General features: G+C 41.9%; 3 protein-coding genes across 6 annotated transcripts; 2 read left to right on the top strand and 1 right to left on the bottom strand.

Annotated features, from left to right (window-relative positions):
• The first annotated feature begins 47 nt into the window (after positions 1 to 47).
• trappc13 (trafficking protein particle complex subunit 13) lies at positions 48 to 7336 on the top strand. 3 transcript variants are annotated; one of them, XM_067257991.1, is made up of 13 exons: positions 48 to 155; positions 1006 to 1074; positions 2209 to 2308; positions 2489 to 2573; positions 2697 to 2824; positions 2957 to 3029; positions 3373 to 3417; positions 3808 to 3825; positions 5019 to 5152; positions 5285 to 5483; positions 5613 to 5713; positions 5843 to 5990; positions 6089 to 7336. In XM_067257991.1, exons 1-13 carry the CDS (start codon positions 110 to 112, stop codon positions 6194 to 6196), a joined length of 1254 nt encoding a protein of 417 aa, XP_067114092.1. In that variant the 5' UTR covers positions 48 to 109; the 3' UTR covers positions 6197 to 7336. The 3 variants fall into 3 exon arrangements, with proteins under 3 accessions (XP_067114092.1, XP_067114095.1, XP_067114093.1); XM_067257994.1 differs by having other exon boundaries at positions 5843 to 6021; XM_067257992.1 differs by lacking the exon at positions 3808 to 3825 and having other exon boundaries at positions 95 to 155.
• sgtb (small glutamine rich tetratricopeptide repeat co-chaperone beta) lies at positions 7088 to 11461 on the bottom strand. Of its 2 annotated transcripts, none has more exons than XM_067257995.1 (12): positions 11418 to 11461; positions 10467 to 10578; positions 10279 to 10382; positions 10109 to 10184; positions 9880 to 9979; positions 9270 to 9374; positions 8982 to 9120; positions 8637 to 8699; positions 8093 to 8130; positions 7905 to 7988; positions 7682 to 7799; positions 7088 to 7363 (listed from the first exon to the last, which is right to left on the bottom strand). In XM_067257995.1, exons 2-11 carry the CDS (start codon positions 10564 to 10566, stop codon positions 7688 to 7690), a joined length of 921 nt encoding a protein of 306 aa, XP_067114096.1. In that variant the 5' UTR covers positions 10567 to 10578; positions 11418 to 11461; the 3' UTR covers positions 7088 to 7363; positions 7682 to 7687. The 2 variants fall into 2 exon arrangements, 1 of the variants encoding a protein (XP_067114096.1); XR_010879048.1 differs by having other exon boundaries at positions 7234 to 7363; positions 7682 to 7789; positions 11418 to 11427.
• Positions 11462 to 12430: 969 nt separating this feature from the next.
• Positions 12431 to 16797, top strand: nln (neurolysin (metallopeptidase M3 family)). Its single transcript, XM_067257990.1, has 12 exons — positions 12431 to 12683; positions 12770 to 12918; positions 13489 to 13593; positions 13679 to 13781; positions 13898 to 14058; positions 14175 to 14310; positions 14416 to 14782; positions 14958 to 15159; positions 15389 to 15575; positions 15789 to 15917; positions 16035 to 16171; positions 16331 to 16797. The coding sequence occupies exons 1-12, from the start codon at positions 12455 to 12457 to the stop codon at positions 16484 to 16486; spliced, it is 2061 nt and encodes a 686-aa protein (XP_067114091.1). The 5' UTR covers positions 12431 to 12454; the 3' UTR covers positions 16487 to 16797.
• The last annotated feature ends 2281 nt before the right edge of the window (positions 16798 to 19078 follow it).

Raw genomic sequence — 19078 nt, 5'->3', positions numbered from 1 at the left:
AAGAAGTGTCTTCAGCGTCGGAGTGCGGATATTGTTCCCACGGTTGAAGACCGTCTCTGGCCATCTTCCTGCTATTCTAGAATCTCTGGTCACAGCGAGATCAGACAAAATGGATGTGACTCAAGCAAAACAGGAGCATTTACTTGCATTAAAAGGTATTTTAACACACTTGACAGTGCTCATGAGATAGGAATCACAATCGCCATTTCTGTGGGTGTGAGCTATTTAGTTAATTTGTTTGAGAGATTTTTTAAATACGTCTGTTTCACTGTAGCTAAACTAGCTAGCCTAACGTTATGCTAACTAGGCTAGCCAATGTAGTTCAGGAAATTCTTCATATAAAAATTTTCTAATTACCTATCCTAGCAAGCCTTATAAAGTTCCATTCCTAAAACAGGTAGCACAGGATAACAAAACCATAAAAGCGTTAGTCCAACAAAACGATACAAAACAACAGCAGCCCTGTAATTTTGTGAAACCAAACAAAAACAAAGCTAGGCTAACATGACATAAAGTCGCTAGCCTAGTACTAGAGTAAAAATAATATACAACACAACAGTCCTGTAGAAACTCTGATTATTAGCTAGTCAAAGCTCTATCATTGAGCAAATGGTACCCATTACTAGCTAGGCATAAGTATGTTCATTATTTATAAGTAGCCTCGATTATTAAGTCGTGTAGGGCAGGCAATGGTTGTCCTTGGCTATTTACACACTGTCACTTTTGACTGCTCAGAGTTTGTAGGACTATTTGCGGACTAAACATGTATAGACCACCAAAGATCAAAACAGTGAATGTGATGACTTTGACCTACCAAAGGTGGTAATGTTAGCTACAGGGCAGACCTACTGCACCTGTCTACAAAATACTCAATGAAGAAGATGTAGTCAGTTACATCATGCATGGAAGAACATTCTGTAAAAAATGTACATAATCATGTATACATTATCGTAATGTGCCAAAACTAAGCATGCCAACCATACTAATTGACTTGATCTTTTCCAGTGATGCGGTTAACAAAGCCAACTCTCTTTACAAACATGCCAGTGACATGCGAAGATCGAGATCTTCCAGGTAAATTAGTCAATGTTACATTGCATTACATTGTCATTTAGCAGACGCTCTTATCCAGAGCGACTTACAGTAAGTACAGGGACATTCCCCCGAGGCAAGTAGGGTGAAGTGCCTTGCCCAAGGACACAACGTCATTTTGCACGGCTGGGAATCGAACTAGCAACCTTCAGATTAGTAGCCCGATTCCCTAACCGCTCAACCACCTGACTCCCACCTGACTCCAATGTATAACATTTCACCACTTGTATGCAGACTAGTTCTATAATAAGAGTTCACACTTGCTCCATGGCTAAAATCTGACTATACACACTACTATGTTGTTTACCTCAAGACAGTAAAGACATTGGTAAATAATGATGTTAACAATTTAATTGGAAGACGCAGGATTTTTCGGGAAATTCAATTTCCGGGAATAATGAATACATCCTGCAAATGCATGTTGACCTTTGAAATTCGTAGTGGCTGACAGCTTTTCCATTTAGTAACTGCCCCAACAGTGCTTGATCTGCTTCCAAAAAACTCAAGAGATATTTCCAGAATTATCCAGATCAATTTACTAAAGAAAAAAAGCAAAACATGTTTTTAATTTATTTTCAATCCAAAAATTCGATTTAAAAAAAATCAAATCTGTCTTATTTCCCTTGAACACAAATTTAGTCTATAGGCGTGATGAGAATTTACAGTGTTAGTTTTTCCTTCTGCTGTAGACCAGCATACTGTAATGTGACCACTAGTGTGGTAACTCAATGCTGCTCATCTTATAAATCAGTTTGACACTTCTGGGTAGGCTTGCTATTTATACAAGTGGATGGATGTGAAATGAAGGCATACCTGGGCATAAATCAATATGAATGAGATGACTACAATTTAGGAGGCATTAAACATAATGCAGGTTTTTTTATGCTACACTGCTCTCATATTTTGTCTGCTCTGCAGCTCTAGGACTAATCTCCTTCAGAGATGTTCTAATGTCTGAGGAAATGTTACATTGTGGGCAGTATTAGTAAGTACATTTTGAATGTCAGTAAGTTAGTTGAAAATGCTCCTTCCAGTTGCCAGCCATACGCTGGCAAGTCCTTAACGTTCCTTAACAGGATTCTCATCGTGTTTGTGTTTGTTTTCTTATGTTGACAGGGGATTTGTTTGGTCTGCTGATGAAGGAGGACCCTTCCACCATCAAAGGAGCGGAGGGTTTAATGCTCGGAGAGATGCTCACGTTACCTCAGAACTTCGGGTAATGAACCCTCTAAAATGCCAGAGATAGAAAAGAAAACCACACACCTAGTGTGACTTTATTCCAATTCATGGTCATTTTGTTTATAGTGTTCCTGCTTATAACCTCACCCCACCAATATGTGTATGGTTGCTTGCGTGTGTCCATTCAGTTTAAATTTGACAACCCCGCTTTACACAGAAACATTTTCCTTGGCGAGACCTTCTCCAGTTACATTAGCGTACACAATGACAGCACCCAATTGGTGAAGGACATTCTAGTAAAGGTACAGTATAGCTTTAAGAGCAATCCCATTAAAGTACACAACTTTTCCACCCACAGTATAAATCCTGTTTTGTTTGTGTTTTTTTTACTTGACAACATTTCTCCCCTTTGACATCTCCAACAGGCTGACCTGCAGACCAGCTCACAGAGGCTGAACCTATCAGCGTCCAACGCAGCGGTCACAGAGCTCAAGCCGGAATGCTGCATTGATGATGTCATCCACCATGAGGTCAAAGAGATTGGAACTCACATGTATGTCTTGTTTATATTTCGTGGAGACCACATACACATGCATGTACATATTTACTCCGTAAGATCTGTAGTGAATGTGCAGTAAGAATGCTGCGTCACCATCGTGACCAAGTTGCGTCTCCCCAACCGCAGCTTGGTCTGTGCTGTCAGCTATACCACACAGTCTGGTGAGAAGCTCTACTTCAGGAAGTTCTTTAAATTTCAGGTAAGACTTTTCTGGCCTTACTTGTTCCTCGATAGAGTTAATATTTGGGGAGCAGACTTCAAGCTCGGACAATGTCACATATATGTGAAAAAGTGGATTCAATTAGCACACAAGCGCTAGGTTTTTTCGAAGCATTGCCATTGTCTACTGCTCTCAGTTAAAGTAAGGATATGAACCAGCTTAGTCTCTAAAAGAGACTGCATGTAGTTTCACTGGGAAATCTGGGAATGTTCTTTCTTGCTTAAAATATGTGGTTTCCATATAATAATTATTTTTCTGCTAAATGGAGGACCAGTCTGATAAAGCTGCAGCTGCCTTCAGTTTGCAATCTATTCTCCATCAGGTTTTGAAGCCACTGGATGTCAAAACAAAGTTCTACAATGCTGAGGTGAGTGTTTTCGATCTGTTCGTCTTTCCTACCAGAACCGACATAATGTTTAAACATGCCGTCTTACAATTTACTCGATCGAATTCTTCTTTCTGTCATCATACAGTAGCTGTCTACACATATCTCTCACCATGCGTCTTCACCATTTGACAAACCTTTGTATGACAGTTTTATGCTACACAGCACATTATAGCTTATCATAATCCATTTGTCATGGTTAGGGATTCCCATGGTCTTGAATGTAGTTATAGTAAGTTAGACACCATCCCCCTTCTCATTTGCATATTAGTAGTGCTTTGTTTTTTGTGGAATACAAAGATCCATTGTCATTCTATTTTGGCATGTAACCTTCATTTGTTATTGTCTCTTGTGTTTCATTTTCTCCATTAGAGTGACCTCAGTTCCGTGGTAATTGTTTTCTCCGTTCTCACCGCTGAACTAAGCTTTCTTAATCCTTTCGTTTCAGCAAAGTTTGTCCTTCTCTTATTAAAGCCAATGAGAGTGAGTGAGGTTGAAGGAAGGAAAATGCACGCTTGGACAGTAATACTGACTCTTCGGTTTCCTCGTGTGTGGAGGAAACGGAATGATGCGTTTCCTGTTTCACGCTCAGAGTTTATACCCTGGCTGTTTAGATGCTTTGCTGTGCTTCTTCCTTCCTTTTTGCCGTTGTTCTTCCTCTTAACGCTTGCGTCTTCTTGCTAACTCATCTCACACAGAACATGATCAATCGGGTGTTAGGGTGCCACAGAGATCGGTGCGAAAGGAAATGTAGGGGTTCTTAGTAGGCAAAGTTGATCAAACTCTCCGAAATATGGCAAAATGGGTGGACACTAATCCATGGGTTTGCTTGATTTCGATCTCTTTTAAATGTAGAATTTTTGAATAATCAAGTGGTAAAAATCTTTTAAGGGTTGGGATGATTTTTAATGTTTGGATATTTTCAATGATGATTGTGGTGCCAATTATTACATGAACTGGATATTTTCACATACAGCAGTGCCTTATTTCTTTCCATAGCATGACATGTCTGTTACTGTGAATACAATATGAAGGCTAGATACTTAGTTTTTTTTTGTCTGTCTGAGTTTTGCGAGGAGTGTTTTACTTGTCAGATATAGCATGGGAGAGATGCCCGGCTCTGTGTTGTCCTGTAACAATAACCCGGTCATTCTGCCGCAATGGTCTGTGGTCCCTTCTTATACCTAGACTGTGGATTGCAGGCATGAACTAATCTCTGCTTTTCTCTCATTATGTCCTGAATATCCTAGTACTAATCCACTCAACCAAGGTCAACGGGTCAGCCTTTTTATTACTGAGTTGAATTCCATTGGCTTTAAAAGTAAAAATTCCCACTTTTTGGGGTTTGATTGGCATTACATATTTGGCAAACATTGTCAGTTTGTTTCACCCAAAAGTGGCTTCACTCCAAATAATAACATTTCTATGGGAAACACTTAACATTGTCAGGTATTTTGACAAATGATAAAACGAAGAGGCCACCGATGAAGTGTAGAGGTTCCATCCTGTTGACCTTGGAGCAGGGGTTTTGGAGGTCCCTGTGGGGGTTTGTGGTGCCTGACCCCTGACCTTCTCCCTCCCAGACAGACGAGGTGTTCCTGGAGGCTCAGATTCAGAACATCACCACGTCCCCCATGTTCATGGAGAAAGTCTCTCTGGAGCCGTCCATCATGTACAACGTCACTGAGCTTAACACTGTGGCGTGTGGTGAAGACGGGTACAAACCTCCCTCTGCTCAGTCATGATGGTTCATTCTCATCAATTTACTAAAGAAAAAAAACAAAACATGTTTTTAATTTATTTTCAATCCAAAAATCAAATCTGTCTTATTTCCCTTGAATTTTCCCAGAGCATCTACATTTGGGAAGATGTCCTACCTTCAGCCCATGGACACACGCCAGTACCTCTACTGCCTCAAACCTAAACCAGAGTATGCTGAGAAAGCTGGCGTCATCAAGGGTGTGACTGTCATAGGCAAACTGGACATCGTATGGAAGACCAACCTAGGAGAGAGAGGGAGACTACAAACCAGCCAGCTACAGAGAATGGTAGGGGGATCGTATCACAGCACGACTGTCCATCCAGGTTATTGCCAGTGTGTGAGTTTTGGGAGGATTCGAACGTTCCTTGCAGTCCCTAGCACTTCGGTTCATGTTTGTTCTTCACGTGACCACCAGGCCCCAGGTTATGGAGATGTGAGGTTATCATTGGAGATGATTCCTGACACTGTGAACCTCGAGGAACCCTTTGACATCGTCTGTAAGATCACCAACTGCAGGTAAAAAAAAAAGTAAATGTATTTGTATCTGTTCGCGTTTGCCCTCTGCAGACTCACCCACATTTGAAAGCAAACCTACGCTCCCGGCTCAAATTGTGCTTTTGAAGGAAAGCTGTGTTCATGTTGCAGCGAGAGGACCATGGATCTGGTGCTGGATATGTGTGACACCAGGTCTATCCACTGGTGTGGCGTATCGGGGCGCCAGCTAGGGAAGGTCAGCCCTAGTGCCTCCTTGTCTTTACCCCTCAAACTCCTGTCCTCCTTCCAAGGCTTGCAGGTGCGGGTCTCACCAACTCAGAATGCTGCTGGTATGTAACACAGGACGTTGCGTTGGTAATCAATTCCGTATTGGTGATTTTTATTTTTGAATTTCAGAGTATATCCGGACTTAGACTCACGGACACGTTTCTGAAGAGGACTTACGAATATGATGACATCGCTCAAGTGTGTGTGGTCTGCCCCTACATGAGCCGGGAGGGTTAAACTCATGCCTGGAACCACTGCTGTTTGCATCTTTATGGACCAATCGTTGCGCTCTCTGTGTCTACCATCACCTGTCACTTATGTTTGCACCCTGAGGAGATCATGTTTTAACATATGTATTGTTTTTAAGTGTTTTCTTTGAAACACACTTTGATTTTAAATGTGAATAATTGTGAATAAAGTCATTAACTTAATCTTTGATTTATTTCACTTTGGAAACAGTAATGTGTTGTTACAGCTGAAGTCATTCTGAGGCACCGACAACTCGATTGAATTTTAAGACATCTTTATTGACATGTTTTTGACAAAACAATGCTGTCCTCTTTTGCAAGCATATCAATAAGCTTCATAAAGTGACTACAAATATCATATTAAAGCATGCAAAATGAAAACTTAGGTTACATCCTTACTGTTCTCAATATCGCCCAAGTAATGGAAACTTAAACGGGCATAAAGGGCAATGGCATTTTAATATTTATGTTTGCTAAGGTGCAATTGTTTAGGTACAAGGAAAGGGCTGCAAACATGATTATTAAGGGCTTACTATATATCATTGGAAAATTGCCATTCTGTTAAGTGCAGTTTAAAGCAATGGTTAAATTCTGTGTGATAAAAGGCTATGGGTGTCACCCAACACTCAGTACAAAAATAATAACTTCAAACATAATATAATAAATAGAGAACCCTGATGTTGTGTGTGACTGTCCTGTAGTTATGAGAAATACGGCAGAAATACTACCTGTTCAAATACTATAGTAATGCATTCTTCCTGTTTAGCCTTCTGCAGGTGATGACTACAGTGGATGGAAGTATACTCAAGTCTGCATCTGAACATGGCAATACTTTCCACATTACTACTACAGCACAACACATAGAACACAAATACACGTGGAATGAAACAGCATTCAAGAAAGAAACCAGTTGCCGTGTACCGTCAATATCGATGTGTTTGACAATTTCTCACTTGTTTTTCTCTCTCTTCCGATCGTATATCTAGAATGTGTAGGTTGCTCCGTTTCCTCCTCCTCTACCCAAAGCCCCAGTCACAGTAAAGTGCCATCAATTGCATCTCCGTCTCTTCAGTCCAGCCCTGCCGGTGATGTGAGTTTAAGGAATGGGTGTAGAGATTGTAATCACGTCATATGGTCCCCTTCCTCTGTATTGCCACTACAAAGGAGGAAAACAACAAAGTTGGTATCGTCTCCAAACCCCATGGCATGGTATGGCTCACTTCTTTAGTGGTAGGGGTGGGCCTACAACATGAGTACTAGTCTCTGAGGCCCTGAATGTGATGCATTTGAGATACATTTTTATTTAGATCGGGAAACCACAAAGACTGCGGCCTGTGTTCAGAAGGGTTTCATTACTTTCATTACTTGTATTATTGTCTTTGTTGATTTGATGTAAAGCACCTTGAGCTGCAATTCTTGTGAATCGAAATGTGCTATATAAATAAAGTCTTATTATTAAGATATTATAACCGACCAAGAGTCAGGAGTGTTCCTCAGCACTGCCGCTGAAAGAACGACTCCGGATATGGTTCCTCAGCTGTTCTATCAGCTCCGGGTTCTGCTGCTGGATCTGCTGGGCAAACTGCTGTCCGCTGGAAGGAACGCAACACGGGCATGGCATGTAGGTATTCGTGACTGACTGTTTTGATGACTTAATACACTTCTTTTTTTTTTTTTTATTGGGAGTAGAGGCTTACGCTTCGATCAAGCTGGAAATGTCTGACAATCCGCCCACACCTGCTGCCGACCCTCCGACTGCATTCGACATCATTCCTGACATTCTGATCATGCATACAGAGGGAGAGAGAAAGAGAGAGTTTGGATGTTGAGATATGAAAATGGGATGTGGATTGATACTGTTGTGGACATGATGAAGCCCACTCACAGCTGTTGCACTTGTTGGTTCTGCATCACGCTGGCAGCCTGTAAACACAGAGGTTACAATTGTTCCCATCGAAGGTTTGAAACAAATACTCCTTACTCCATTATCATCGAAACAGATACATTCTCTTGTGTTGTGACTACTTGGAGCTCATACCAATTTCATAGATATATTCATTCACCTTAGCTGTCACTGACCACCGGGTATGCTTGTAAAGACATTCATTCCCTGGCAGGCATTTCATTTCATTTGCAAGAATTCTACCAGTCCTAATCACCCACGAGAGAATTCCCCTGCCATTTGACAAAGGCATATGTTGAATAGCTGGCCAGCTGCTTGTCAAAAGGTCAGTTAAGGTAGCATTCTCAACTTAACGTATCATAAACACTGTAATTTAAGTATGAGCTACCTGCGTTTCGAGATAGGACTACTCTGAGGCATGAAGGGCAACATTCTTGCCTTTAAGAGAAGAGTAATGTCTAACATCAAATAATGACAGCTTTTATTAGATAAATCCCACGATAATATGCTATATATCCAGTCTTACCATGCTGATGAAAGCGGGGTTGTTGATGAGGCTGGCCATATCAAATCCCAACCCAGTGACAGTCTGTAACCAGTGACAACAAATATCATTATGATCACTGTCTAACATGTACAATTAAACTGTCCTTTAAAAAAAATAAAAATAAGTCTGTCTAATGTGTGTTTTCACCATTGACACAACTGGGAAATTCTTACCGAAACATTCTTACTGAGCATGAAAGTAAGATTTGCTTTTTGTTTGTGTTTTAGCATAATCTATTTCGGTGCTGGTGTGAGCGTTTCGCAATGCTGGTTATGTCCAGAATGACCTTCAGTCGGGAACTAAAAGCAGTGCTGCTCTACTTACTGGACTGACGGCTTCTTTCTGCTTCTGCTCTGCGATCTTCAGATTGGACTTGTACGTGTCATTTTCCGGATCTAACACCAAAGCTTTTTTGAAGTAGGAAATGGCTTCTGGATACTTGTTTGTGGCAGTCAGGGCCAAGCTAGAGCAGAGACGAAAGAGAATGGAATGGAAGAGATGGAACTGTCGTCGTCCAATTCGACGTAACGCATCGCGAACGTTTTTGACCGACCTCTCACAAAAGGGGCACGGATGACACTGACATTTTTCAATTTCACGGATCCAACTCACCCCATTCTTCCGTACGCTTTGCTGTAGCTGGGGTCGATGCCTATGGCTCTGTCACAGTCACTTGTGGCCTCTGTGTAGTGGCCCAGTTTGCTGTGAGCTGCAGCCCTGAGAGGAACAGAGGCATTAGGGAATGTCCACGGCACTCTCGCTCGTTTCATGCCTTGCAGATCAATAATGCACATGCACAGGCTGTAGTACCTGCAAACCGACTACGTAGTAGCTAAAGGCAGGATTACAGGATAGGCAAGTTTTGCAAACCTAGCCATTTTAGCTTGAGTTTGAAAGGATTCAAACCAAAATATCCAACCCCCTCCCTTAGAAGTCACTCCCCCAAAACAAATGAATACCTGACTACTGCTGGATGTGAAGTTTATTTCAGCAAATATGACAAAAAGTGCTTCTCAACAACATTACCTACCCTGCCTTTAAAGTAGAGGTTAAAAACCAACACTCGTTCCACCGAACCATATGTTGCAGTTACAAAGCAGTACACCATCACAATATTGCAGATGTGTATTAGTGATCAGGGTGTATGGTGCATCTTTGTGAAAGAGATCATTCTTCAATATACTGGTTAACTCGAGAATCACGAAAGCAGTTGGCTGTGTACCTGTTACAGTAGTATACAGCATTTCTTAGGTCCAGGTCAATGGCTTTTGTGTAGCAGTCCACAGCACAGCTGTAATTCTCTTCCTTCATATGGTTATTTCCTGCCAATACAGAGATGGTGGTTAGTATTTCGGATTTGTCTGAAAATATGGCAGGATTTCTTTGTTGTGAACTAGCAAATTATGCCTCCAAAGGACAGGCTGTGTTGACGGACTCGGTTATTCGCGTACCTTCATTTTTCAGCTGCTCTGCTCTTTCAATGTCCGCAGGGGAGGGAGATGTCTCTGGTACCGTCAAGTTGTCGTTCTGCAGAACACAAAAACCTCTGAAATTCTAGAGGTATTGATACATCTGTACATGCGCTACACTGTGTGGATGAGAGAGTAATCTGGTGAGTCACCTTCAGAAGAGAATTTAGGAATATCTCTGTCAGAGGTTGTGGCACAGCAAGGTGGCAATCACTGGAGTTGATCCTAAAGGTGGTCTCCAGACATTGGATTGCGACTGCAAAAGGTTGGGAGTAAATATCACTTTTTTTGTGTGACTCAGGCAAGGACTCTGAATAACAAGTGAGTTTGTCTGACCTACCTTCCAGGCTTTCCTGTTCATCAGAATTCAAAGCTCCACAGTGTGTTTGATCGCGCAGAAACTGCACAATAGAGAACGCAAGCCGTTTCTCCACTGCCATTTTCTCTGCAAACTGCTGAACACAAGTAGTGATTAGGGATTATTTTAAATTGATGTGACTGGCTTCTTTGACACAGTCATCATGCCAGCTCTTGTCTTCTATATCAACACAAAGCTGTGATTGTTGAGGTGGATGGTATCTTGCTCAAACACAGAACCATCAAAGTGTGCAATCATGGTAATGTCAGAGGGAACTCGTTTCCAAGACAACTCCAGGAAAAAGTTGAATATAACTAGCTCTATTCTGGATTTGACAGAGCTCCGTTCAGTCACCTCATTAAACGACAGAGCTGAAATTGCACATAATTTGCATATATATGCTGTTTAAGTCTTGTTTGAACCTATAGCGTTCTCTATTGTAAATTATAGTCTTTAAAACATGGAATAGGCCTACACTCCCATCGTTATTAATCGGAGCGATCATGCATTATTTTATACGAATATATATTTGAAATCGCTCGACACGTATACATTGGCTACACGCACTCCTTCCTAATAACAAAAGATTTAGTGTTGACATGTTATGATGCAGTAGTGATGTCATATAAAAGGCCAACACTTAATGTGGGGTTTCTCCTCAGTCAACATTTTAAAGCGATCGTTATATCAAGCACGGATGGTCACTGACTGATTCTTCGGATGGCATAAATACAAAATCACTGACGATTGTGCTCATGCAACCCATCATGGCTGAATGGTCGACAAGCATCGTTTTGAATGAGATAGCATCATTAAGATGTGGTAGAAATCGGAGGAAAAGGGCAAACGTTATCCTTTCTGTACATCGAAATGCTTACCTATCGTAAATAACAACATTAGTATATCAAAAGCTATTAATGCCCGCCCACCTACCTGAGCAATTTTCAAGCTGTCCCTACTACCGCGTCATGAGTTCTTCTGTGTTAAATTGATCACATCTTCAGCGCCTGCGCATTTAGAACGGAAGCGAACAGAACAGATTCAATAGAGCGCTGGATCAGTCAAGAAGTACAGTAAGAGGAGGAAGGAGTTGAAACGAAATTTAAATTGCACGCAAAAAACCGCATGAATTTGCTGGCATGTTTTCGCTGAGAATTGTAGTGTGCCCGACGCTTTTCCGGTAGGCAATTGTCAAACATTATGGCTTAGCTTGATACTTAACACATTTTTTCCATGCTGTCTGGCTGTCAATGGCAATAGCTGAGTGAGCACTATAATTAACCAAAGGCATAAATTATAGCATTTGGCGTTTACAGCCATACCACAACGGCTATGAAACTGGAGAAGGGTGAACGTGTTCAAATTAAAAGAATATTTAGACCATGTCTAAAGAATAAAAACGTAGTAGCCTATTCGCTGCAATTAATAGGCTACCTAACCAAGTCGTACCCTTGAAAGGTTGAACACTTTGTAGCGTAGCTTAAGCAATGAACATGGCATTGTATAGTATGTCTCCGTTTTGTGTTACCATTGCATTCCTGTTGTGGAGAATATGGGATAAGTTCCCTGTGGATCATCGTTAGCCAGGAAAAAATGATCAGCATGGTATTTGGGGGTTCAGGTTTCGCGGCGTTGACCCATATGATAGTTTGTTTAGTAAAGATAATAATTTCTATAGGGCTTTATTTAGCCTGTATGTAGCACCTGATGTATTTAGATTTTATGCGCACACTGGTGGGCAACAGTATGATTACCCTAAACCTCAAATTTCCCAATAAGACAACATAATAATATGTTGACAGCGAACGGTTACCGAAGATTAGCTCTATAACAGAAGCAACAAGCAAAAGCTCATCAAAGCACAAAGTAAACCGTTTTGCCCAGTAGAATTATCGGCCTACACGAATGCGCATGACTGTCTTATTCTTTCTTTTCCCCATAGAGTCGCTGGTTCTAAACCCATCTTGAGAATGACTCTACTGAACCAACGTTTGATATCAGCCACAACCTGCAGCCAGGCAGCAGACAGCAGAAACGCTCTAAGATGGGACTTGACAACAGACCAGATCAAGAGCATGACAGACAGCTTGATCCAAAGAATCAAACAGGTCTACGACAACATTGGTTCGCTGGACATCGAAAAGGTCTCCATTGACAACACCTTGAATGCTTTGGCAAGTGCGAAGCTGGAATATGCTTGTAAGTGTTGTCATAGTGATTGATCGGAACATTGGGAAGCATCATCTTTGCATTCTGTCGTAAGTGATGAACACTCTGTTCCCCAGCCTCGCGTCACGTCCTTGATTTCCCCCAGTATGTCTCTCCTTGTAAGGAGGTGAGGTCTGCCAGCACCGAGGCAGACAAGAGACTGTCCAAGTTTGACGTGGAGACCAGCATGAGGGAGGACATATTTAAAAGGGTTCTCGCCTTGCAGGTACATAGACCCACACAAACAACTTACTTCAAAATTGCCCTTGGTGTCCAAGTTATGTCCATGGAGGTAAAATTAGTTGTGAAATATTGGGTTAGGTGATTTGGCAGTGTGTCACATAATGAGAGAACATTATGTCTAAACATGTCCCCATTTCCTCCATAGATTCAAGTTTAGTCTACAAGTGCAATTTGATCTGTTGAACTGGCTCCATCCTGACTGCTTTCATCCCAGTTAACCACACTGACACCCATTGATACTTTCATAGCCCCAACTGTATGGGACATTTTGGGACTCTGGCGTAGTATCAAATTGAATTAGCTTGTTACGCTAGCTTGAGTCTTTCTGTTTTTGTGTCATAGAATTGTAACCGTGAGCACTGTTATTTATTTGTCACTGTGGCTCTGGTAGCAGTCTCTCTATGGCAACCACCATGCCCAGGGACTCTTCCAACAACTGGTGTGGGGGCAGTTTGACTGACTAAGTGCCGGCCCTTAAACACACTTTGTTGCCAACTCAGAACTAGCTTTGCCTCCTCAGAGACTGTTGATTGTTTTTGGTCTGTGTTTGCAGGAACAGCAGCTGGACAATCTAATGCCTGAAGCCAAAAGATTCTTAGACCGTCAAATCACACTGGGGAAGCGAAATGGATTGCACTTGTCAAAAGACATTCAAGAGGTTGTATAAAGCCCCAGGGGTTATGTGTTTTAATACAAATCAGGACAAATTGGACTGAATTTGCGATTATCATTTATTTCCCAAGGAAGTAGAAAGAATCTCCAAACTTATAAGTGAACTTTCCATCGACTTCAATCAAAACCTGAATGAGGATAAATCTTACCTGGTTTTCTCTGAGCGTGAACTGGGTAAGCCGAAACGCACTCGATAAAAGGGACACTACAACGACTTATTTGACATGGCATGTAGTATGTTTCATATTGCACATCAGTTATGGTCTATATCTACCTCAACCCTCTCCAAGGTGGACTAGCAGATAGCTATCTGAATAGTCTGGAGAAAACTGTGGATGGGCGGTTCAAGGTGACGCTGGCATACCCACACTATTTCCCCCTGATGAAGAGATGCCATTTGGCTGAGACCAGGAGAAAAACGGAGACCGCCTTCCACAGCAGGTGTAAGGAGGTAAACGTCCTCAAATCCTCCCTCATACTTCTGATGGATATCAAAGTCCTCCACATCCAGTCATGGAAAAATACAATGACTGATGTAGATGTAGCTTGAGTGTGTTTTTGTTCCAGGTAAACACAGCCATTCTGGAACGACTGATAAAGCTCCGGGCGAAGGTTGCCAACTTACTTGGTTTCAATAACCATGCAAACTATGTGCTCGAGATGAACATGGCCAAGAATGCGACAAATGTGGCATGTTTTCTAGGTACGTCCCCCTCGAAGATAATCAAACCCCAATGTTGACACATTGAGTGATATTTGCAAAAGCACACAGTTCATGTCTCCTTTTCACCTTTCCTATATTTCATAGATGAGTTCTATGAGAAACTGAAGCCAGTGGGTGAGAAAGAGAGGAAGTACATTCTAGCTCTGAAGAAGAGGGACTGTCTAATGCGGGGCCAAACCTTTGATGGACTGATCAATGCATGGGACTTGCCTTATTACATGAACCAAGTTGAACAGGTGAAGTTTGCGGTGGACAAGGACAAGCTGATCCAGTATTTTCCACTCGAGGTGGTGACAGCTGGACTCCTCAGTATCTACCAGGACCTGCTGGGCCTCACCTTCTCACAGATCAAGCACACCCATGTTTGGCATGAAAGTGTCAGTCTCTATTCAGTCATGGATACAGCCACAGGGGAGGAAATTGGCCAGTTCTATTTGGATCTGCATCCAAGGTGTGTATTTCAATGTATTACAAATCCTTGTCACGGATTACCTCTTTTTGAAGACGTGTTTTGTCCCTTTACTTAACCCGTCACAATGCCTATGCTGAGAGTGGTGTTGGATGAATCTATGGTTCCGAGAATGTGTCATGCCATGTTGTGTAATGACCCTGTTCCCCTCCTCCAGAGAGGGAAAGTATGGCCATGCTGCCTGCTTTGGGCTGCAGCCAGGCTGCCTGGGGCTTGATGGGAAACGCAGGCTTCCAGTGGCAGCCATGGTGGCTAACTTCACCAAGCCAACCAAGGGCTGGCCCTCACTCTTGCAACACCACGAGGTGGAGACATATTTCCACGAGTTTGGCCATGTCATGCACGAGCTGTGCTCCAAGGTAGGGAACTTTGCTTTTGAGAAAACGATTCTACGCCTAATCCCAAATCAGATCTCATCTACAACTCCTATATACGGGTAATCTGAGTGGATCAGAGAAGCAGGAAGCAAGTCTCCACAGATCTCAACAAGTGCACAGGCAATTACACAGGTTTATGTCAGCCTCACAAACAGGACTCTGTGTGTACAAAAGGATACTTCCTAACTAAATGTTTATTGACATCCCTTAGACCACATACTCAGAATTCAGCGGGACCCTGGTGGAGACCGACTTTGTCGAAGTTCCCTCTCAAATGCTGGAGAACTGGGTTTGGGAGAAAGAACCCCTTAGGAGAATGTCTCGTCACTACAAGGATGACAGTCCCATTCCTGACAATTTGCTCAACAAACTTATTGCCTCTAGAGTAGCAAACACAGGTCAGACATAGACCATATCTATTCCTTACAACAGTAGGTTGTAAGATGTAAAGTCTTACAAGACTAAGATGTTTCCTTCAATGTGTAGTACTTTTTTCCCCCCATCATCGTGGCTTAGCTAAGTTTCATATTTCCATGGTGTGTCTTTGATAATGCCTATAATTTCATTGACTGGCAAGGTCTTCTCCAACTCCTCTTTTCTCTCTTGTTCAGGGCTAATGAATTTACGTCAGATAGTCCTCAGTAAAGTGGACCAGTCTCTACACACCCAGTCTCACTCAGATACTGCTGAGGTATTCGCCAAGCACTGCCAAGAGATCCTCGGTGTCCCTGCCACTCAAGGTCTGACTTCCGCTACAAACACAGATTCACTGATAGTGTGGATCAATACGTGGGATTCACGTTTCTTTGTCTCTGTTGCCTGCTTGTCAAGTAACGTAAACATCTTTTTTTCCACAGGTACAAATATGACAGCCAGTTTTAGTCACCTGGCTGGGGGCTATGATGGCCAGTACTATGGGTACCTGTGGAGTGAAGTCTACTCTATGGACATCTTCTTCAGTCGATTTAAAAAGGAAGGAATCATGAACCCGAAGGTAGCAAAAGAATGATTTTAGATGTATAAATCATAAATGACTTATTCCAACATCGTGACTTATGTTTTGCAGTGACGGGATGTTTGACGGTTACACTGCCAAACATCCTCGAGGGTCGAGTCACCTGTTTTCGTTTCGTTCCTATTTCCATGTGTGTAGGTAGGGAAGGAGTACAGACAGGCAATTCTAGAGGCTGGAGGCTCTGTGGACGGCATGGAGATGCTGAAATCCTTCCTGGGTCGAGAACCTTGCCAGGATGCTTTTTTCCAATGCAAGGGGCTCATAAAATCTGGGGAAATACAAAACGGAACATGAGGAGCCTCCTTTTGTACTCCATGATAGAATAACAACTTTATATTACGTTTATTGTAGGCTTAATGTTTGACCTGCATGATATTAAATGTTATGTATTTTCCGTAGTTGTTTTACAGAGCTCTGTGGAGATCTGTTAATACCCACAGTTAGTTTTATTTATGGTAGTATGTTTATATCTTATAGTCTTAATGTAGTTCCTTAATGTCACATCTTAGATTTTTTGACAAGGCAACCAGAGAAGTAGAAAGTTTATTATACTTAGATTTCTACGCAAAGAATGTATGTATTTTTGTATTTTTCTGTACAACTATGCAAAGAAATGTATCACAATTTGCATTTGTCAGTATCGGATCTGGATTGTTTCTGGACGTTTAGTCTAGATGCTCTGGGGGGCGACAAACACCATGGTAACCATGCAGAACACATTAGGACACTAGCTTCTCTCTTCCTAAACCTATGTTTTTTGTGATCATATTGATAATGTTGTAGCTATATCGTTTATAGAAGCATGATATTGGCGATGCGCGCCGCGATGTCACTTAACACTGGGCGTATGTACCTTGATCACGGGCTAGACTAAAAGCAGCTGCGCTCTTTCGGTGGGGGTAGTGGGATGATCCTGAAGGGGTATCGAGACTCGCTCCTTTCCTTTAATAACCAACACACGAAATAGAGTTCATGTAGGCATGCACCAGGGACGGTAACCTTCACATCGATATTAATTTGCATGGCTTGTATATTACTCAAATGATTACTGAATTGGCAGTTATGCCATTGAAAATAAAGCATATAAACAACATTATGCATCAGGTAACACTACTGATGAACTGAAATAAAAACGTTATCTTACAACTGCCACTGTGTCACTGACGTCGGTGACTGCTGGATTGGCTGGGTACGTTCGTTTTGGTTCATCGTGGTATCCCGGAGATCTTCAGAATCTTGCTGTGAAGTTGAATGCGGGCAATTGCACCGCGGGGTGACCCGGGTGTCCTAAATGAGAAAAACAGGTTTGGGCTAAAGACAGCATCAGCGTTCACTGACTAGCTCGCTAGGTTGTTAGCTACTCAGTTCGGGCTCAGACGGAAAAACTAAGCCTGCGTTGCTTCGTGTTTTACGGATTGGATGTAGCGTGTTATTCTGACAAGCTGCATGGAAAATATTCTTAACAATGAAGAGAATGGAAGAATATGATTGAAATTTAAGGGTGCGGCGTACTACAGAGGAAAAGGGTTCGGAGCTCGTGGACATTTTTTTGCCTTTTGTATTTCCTTGCCTGGTGCCGTGGTGGTGTTGTGGACATTTTGGATGCTTTCTTTTAATGCTCGGTCGAGAATTTTTACCGATTTGATTGAGTCTTATCATGTCAAAGGTGTATTTTATTTAGTTAGCTAGCTTTCATCATTCTTTTCATGGTTAAACACAAATTCAATACGATAAACAACTTTTGGGAGATTGAATCGGACGAAAGAATGTTATTGTGATTATTCAAAAAGCTTTTTATGCAGAATTTCACATACCATAACAACTTAAGTTTTGTGTGGATTCTTATCACCTCCCGGACTATATCAACTTATAAAGTAACTAATAATACGACAACGATATATTGGTAAGTAACCTTGATATTCATAACCCGGCAGGCACAAGCATTGTCAGTTCGAATAGCAAGCAGGCTAACAACGACGTTAGCTTGGCATTGGCTACAGTGTAGCCAGTCGAACTATACTAGTCTGTGGACTATGTAGTCTAGCAAACAGTCAGATCTAGGCTAGGCTAGTGTTAACGAGCCCCTGTGCTACTTATGTTCTGACTGCAGAAATGGATTGTTGTCATCAGTCTACTCTATTTTGATGGAATTTAACAAAGCCATGGTTTACCGCATGTCCAAATGATATTGTGTTTAGATCTACTAGCTCGGTGACTACAAACACATTTACAAACCGTTTTCACTGGACACTCTTCAGTGTGTCTCATTTTCTTTGTAGCTAGTGAGCTACAGTTAAGACAGCCAATGAATGCCTCAGCATTGCTTCTTCCCCGTCCATTGCCAGCCAGCTAACCGTAGCTGAACAGGTGAAATTATATATGTATATTTTAGGTAGAAATGCTTGACTTATGTGTCGTTGTTTCATGTGAGATGCCACATTGGGTTATTTATTAATGCCTTTTACAAAAGCTGTGAGCCGGAGGAGCGAGCTCTCAGGAAGTATGGTCTTTGGAACTGGGGGCCACCCGCTACGAAACGGAACCTACTGAAAGAGTGTCTGGGCAATCTAACTGTGAACTGACGTTATTTTAAATCGATCTTTCTAAGTCCTATAAATGATCAATTAGACACTTTCTGTCCTTTCCCGTCTGAAACCAAACCGAATGTATCTCGCTTGTTACGGTCTTTATTAAGTAGGCAAGCTTCCTCGTCGACGACAGATGGCTTTTAATCGACATCTTGGCTTTTTCACTTTCTCTTAGCAAATTCTACTTCAGCTAATACGATTAACACACTCTGGCCAATTGAGACATGGTTTGGTATTAGAATAACCCCTTTTTACGGTGGCAGGTGATGTCTTAAAATTGATAATAAGCAGGGTAATA

This window comes from Osmerus mordax, chromosome 20 (assembly GCF_038355195.1).
Source record: "Osmerus mordax isolate fOsmMor3 chromosome 20, fOsmMor3.pri, whole genome shotgun sequence".
Lineage (NCBI taxonomy): Eukaryota > Metazoa > Chordata > Actinopteri > Osmeriformes > Osmeridae > Osmerus > Osmerus mordax.
The sequence above is the reverse complement of the archived record's forward strand: the minus strand, read 5'-3'. Positions and strand labels throughout refer to the sequence as shown.

Coding starts and splice junctions, on each gene's coding strand:
- trappc13 (XM_067257991.1), top strand. CDS start 110: ATGGATGTGACTCAAGCAAAACAGGAGCATTTACTTGCATTAAAAG. Junction 2,574..2,696: donor TGAAGGACATTCTAGTAAAG/GTACAGTATAGC, acceptor CATCTCCAACAG/GCTGACCTGCAGACCAGCTC. Junction 5,714..5,842: donor TGTAAGATCACCAACTGCAG/GTAAAAAAAAAA, acceptor TTCATGTTGCAG/CGAGAGGACCATGGATCTGG.
- sgtb (XM_067257995.1), bottom strand. CDS start 10,566: ATGGCAGTGGAGAAACGGCTTGCGTTCTCTATTGTGCAGTTTCTGCGC. Junction 10,383..10,466: donor TGAACAGGAAAGCCTGGAAG/GTAGGTCAGACA, acceptor AACCTTTTGCAG/TCGCAATCCAATGTCTGGAG. Junction 9,375..9,879: donor GCTGTATACTACTGTAACAG/GTACACAGCCAA, acceptor TGTTCCTCTCAG/GGCTGCAGCTCACAGCAAAC.
- nln (XM_067257990.1), top strand. CDS start 12,455: ATGACTCTACTGAACCAACGTTTGATATCAGCCACAACCTGCAGCCAG. Junction 13,594..13,678: donor TGTCAAAAGACATTCAAGAG/GTTGTATAAAGC, acceptor TTATTTCCCAAG/GAAGTAGAAAGAATCTCCAA. Junction 13,782..13,897: donor TTTCTCTGAGCGTGAACTGG/GTAAGCCGAAAC, acceptor ACCCTCTCCAAG/GTGGACTAGCAGATAGCTAT.